At 38.7% G+C, this 4,519-nt stretch overlaps 1 protein-coding gene across 1 annotated transcript; it reads right to left on the reverse strand.

Moving 5' to 3' along the window:
• Positions 1 to 310: 310 nt before the first annotated feature.
• Positions 311 to 1,057, reverse strand: LOC147483175 (protein NRT1/ PTR FAMILY 5.5-like). Its single transcript, XM_086579506.1, has one exon. It carries the CDS (start codon positions 1,055 to 1,057, stop codon positions 311 to 313), a length of 747 nt encoding a protein of 248 aa, XP_086435632.1.
• Positions 1,058 to 4,519: the final 3,462 nt, after the last annotated feature.

The raw sequence follows: 4,519 nt of genomic DNA on the forward strand, positions 1-4,519 counted from the left end.
GTGTTTGTGCAGAAATTCAGCATATTAGAGACAAGGTTATGATGAATATGATGATGATAAAACAGATACTAGAAAAAGTGCATGCTTTTTAAAGAAGAAATTGAAGCTTAGTAGTAGCAGCTTTTCTACTTGACAATATATATATTTCACTGATTTCGACTTCAACACTAAAGACAATACTCTGGCACTCTGCGACCGACGCAATAGTCAAGTGCTTCTACACATTATCAAACGATTGATTTGGATTAAACTCTAATCATCTCTGAGGTATACAAGATTCTTAATTATGTCATTTCATGTTGAATCTTCATTACTCCAAAATGGGTACCAAATAAGGATTTTCTAACAACAGCAAAACAACTGTCCAAAATCCTTCTTGGGCTGCTGTTTGGTCCTCGTCTGTTTCTGAATCCCTATAGGCATACAAAATTGCAATCATGGCATAAAGAAAAAGGTTGATCAAGCTTAATGCTGCCAATGTCCAATAGTAATTATCCAAGCGGCTTTTGTTTAGAGTATCCCCAAACCAGCTCGGTTGTCCTCCTTGTTCACTTATCCTACCAACTACAAAAACAGAAAGAACCTCCCCTACTATTCCTGCTCCAAAAACAGCCTCAGTGAATAAAATCATGTAGTTCTTCATTGAAGCGGGAACTTGACCATGGAAAAAACTTGCAACGCTCTCACAAGCAAGTGCATCAACTCCGCCAAGAAGTAAAAACTGTGGAAGTAGCCAAAATATGGTCATGGGGATTGTGTTGTCAGGCTTCTCTAGCAAACCATGCTTTTTAATCACACTTATCCTTCTTTCCTCAACCTTTGCAGCAGTAATACAACATAGTACGGCTAGTATCATTCCAAGTGCAATCCCAATTGCTGGTGCAAATTTTCTTCTAGATTCACTCAAACCATTTTCCATAGCCTTGTAGAACTTTGTAACCTGAGACTTTGTCATATCATAGAACATTAAGAATGTTGGTAATGGTACTTTGAGCTTTCCAACTTTACGGTTCATTTTGTTCGCTTGCTCAAGAAAGAAAGTGTTCCCTATAGACATTATTAGACCAATTGCAATAAACGTTATCCACATAGGAATCATGTGAACGGTAGTCTTAGTTTCCTCCACTTCTGTAACTGTACAAAGCGTCCATCTATTCTTCTCTTGGGCTTCTAGACTTCTAGTGATTGTGAGGGTTTGATGATGGCAGCCTTGTCTAGGCACCTGGTTTACATCAAAATTTTATTTGCAAGTCAACATCTCAAATAGTTTAAAACCGCACCTCAGTCCTCACATAGATAAACTAAGATTTTCTTTCTAGCCACAGCGTTTTCAGTTTTTATTTCGCTACATTTCAGCGAAATATGCACATCACAACATGTTCAAGCAATTGGAGACTCCAGGCATATTCATAGGCAGAGTACCCTGCAGTAGAATATTTAGAGGGCACCTTGCTGAAGGAGAACGAATATCACTTTATTGCAGCATAAAAGATCTGAGTTACTCGCATTATTGTTTAGACTTTTAATTCTATATCCTTACTATCAAATGTTAGAGAAAGAAGAGAAAGCACTTTTCGCACCTTGCCCACGGGTGCTACGCTTCAAATTATCCTTATCTCTTAGAGCAACGTTAGGCACCAACTCTTCATTAAGGTCACGCTTCTCATAGAGTTCAGAAACATCATTTGGGTGACGAATATGAATCTTGAGCGTAGAGGCCACAAAGACTCGACAAACGCGTGTGAGAGTACTCCCCTTCGGTTTCACATGTACATATGAGCCTGTCCCACTGATAAACACAAGCATCGCGACCAAAGTACATATTGCTGGAATACCAAAACGAATGGACCAAGGCTTTATATAAGGAAGTGCAAACCCACTTACTACTGGGACTAAAATCACTGCAACAATGCTCAGAAGTGCAAAAGCAGTGTTGCTTTCTGCCTCTGCTGTATCAGTTTGATCATTGTAAGGCTCCGCTCTAAAACCATCACTATAGCACACGTGTCCAGGTCGTATCTTCACAGCTCGTATATCTCTAGGTCATACTACGCCACCAGGACGTAACAACGACCCAAACTCAGCTCGTCCCAAATATCAGATACAGCCATACATGGAAACAAATGATCTACCGCGATCCTGAGGCTTAGTCGGCGCACCAATGAAGGAGACATTTACTTTGTAACAGCAGAAGTAATGATGGATCATCAAGATAGTACAAAATATGGATCTACACTTGATAACAGCCTGGAGCAAATAAAGAAGGTCAGCTCAAACATCTATAAGTAGATAGAGATGAACTACGTAAGACTTGATTCAAGTTCACCCAAAAAACTTGACATGTAGGCAATTCTTATCCCAAGAAAGAGTGCATCCATTCCCTATCAACCTTAACATCAGGTCGTAGATACAAATCTGCACCTCTACAATCATCTTGATTTTGTTATGCTATGAATGCTTCTAAAGATACCAAGTGACCAGCTACGCCAACTGCTATTTAAGGTAATGCCGTGTAAAGAAGTATTTTTTGTACATCACTAACACATGCAGTTTCATATGTGCTACATGTCCCTGTGGCCTTTGAAAGAACCGGAGGGGTTGACATTGATAAAAATCCTAGACCCTGCAAAAATTTAGGAATCATTGGTGAGAATATATTCTAGGATCTTGAAGATATTTACTGTTAGCTTTGGATGGAAACAAACAATTTTTTTTTCAAACTTTTTTATAGCATTTCTGACAATGCATTCTAGGAGTGAATATGAAAGGTATGGTATGTACCACTTTGACTTAACTACTGCGTATACATTTCCACTTTATATATATATAAGGGTTAACGAGTATTACCCCTTCCTAGATGAGCCAATTAGGATTTCCCCCCCACTAGATGGGAAATTAGGGTCTCCCCCCAAATACACACAAAAAGAACACTGTCAACCCCCAATTTGATTTTTTTTTTTTTTTTTGTAGGGGGGGGTGGTAATACTTGTTGTTGAAGTATGTAAAGTATCCCACGTTTCTATAAGTGTGGATACGTATTTAGTAGTTATTGTTTTGAGTAGCTTGACACCTAAGTAAGTCAAGTATAAATATATGAACTAAGGGATAGAGAAATAACACTCTTGAACCCTATTCTCCCAGCTTCCACTCTTCTCCATTCTTCTCATTCTTGGTTTTCCTATTATAACAATGTCACAACTCTCCTAATATCACCACTAACATAGTATCGAAGCATCAGGTAATCTAAGTTTAGTGGTATGTTATGAGAGGTATCCTCAAAATCAATATACAAGAAAAAAAAAATCAATTCTTTTTTAGTTTTCAGAGTATTCAAGTTTTAATCTTTCTCATAAGAAAAGACCAACAAAGTTTGAAGTTCTTCTGTCTCGATTCATAGGGGAGCGCCTATACTTTTGCCCTCAATCATAGGCGTGCGCCCATCTGTATGAAATAACACATTTCTGCCGGTGTTTGCTAATCTAGTCTTCTCTTTCTCTAGATGAACTCTTTTTGAAAGCTCTTTAGTTGACAAGGCTCAAGCTTATCTGCCTTTTATTATTTTTGGTGATAAATGTTTCTTTGAGTTGGAGATTTTATTTTCCGACGAGCAGATCTGGTGCTGTTCTCGTTGATTTTTTTTTATGCTCTTGTGTTCGAGGTACTGTTCACGGCACTATTCCTCGCTACTGTCCGAGGTACTGTTCAAGCCACTATTCACCTGTTCAAATATTTTCTAGCCTATGCTTTGTCTATTGGAGTATGGAGTATTGTTATTTAAAGTGGGCATTGGTTGGTATTTAGTCGTATTGGTGAACAAAGTATTTGTCTTCCGTTTCCGCATCCAAGTTACATGTTTGTTAAAATGCTCAGCTATGTTTTGTGGTAGTTATCCACCTACTCTAAGTATCTCTTGTTTTGCTTTGTTCTTTGAAGTGGGTATTTGTTGGCTGTATAACTTTGGGGATGGTTAGTTTTTTGTTTGCGTTGGTATTTGGTTTCTTCCGTTTCAAGTTCAAGTCGGAATAAACAAGTCTTTGTATGTTCCAACTCAGACTTATATATTCCAACTTGAGGGGGGAGAATATGGAGATATGAGGACATTGAGTAGTATTTGAGGCAAAGAGAATATGGAGACATATGTGGAAGAGTACTCATGTCTTCATATTCCATCATGTCTTGGAGTACTCACTTTATCCGGGCGTGCCCCTCCCCCTCTTGGCATCTCAACAGTATGAGCAATGACATCCCCACTATTAAGTATTCATCACTCAGGTTGCAGTCACGCCTTAACTGCACTATTTAGCTCTCAGGTAGCAATCATGCCTAAACTGCACTCATCTATTCAGGTAGCAGTCAAGACTAAACTGCACTCATGTTTCCGATAGCAATCATGCCTAAACTGCACTCATCTATTCATGTAGCAGTCAAGCCTAAACTGCACTCATGTTTCCAGTAGTAGTCATGCTTAAACTGCACTTATCTATTCAACAGGTAGTAGTCAAGCCTAAACTGCACTTAT

The sequence above is a fragment of the Coptis chinensis genome, chromosome 8, assembly GCF_015680905.1.
Source record: "Coptis chinensis isolate HL-2020 chromosome 8, ASM1568090v1, whole genome shotgun sequence".
Lineage (NCBI taxonomy): Eukaryota > Viridiplantae > Streptophyta > Magnoliopsida > Ranunculales > Ranunculaceae > Coptis > Coptis chinensis.

Coding starts and splice junctions, on each gene's coding strand:
- LOC147483175 (XM_086579506.1), bottom strand. CDS start 1,057: ATGTCTATAGGGAACACTTTCTTTCTTGAGCAAGCGAACAAAATGAAC.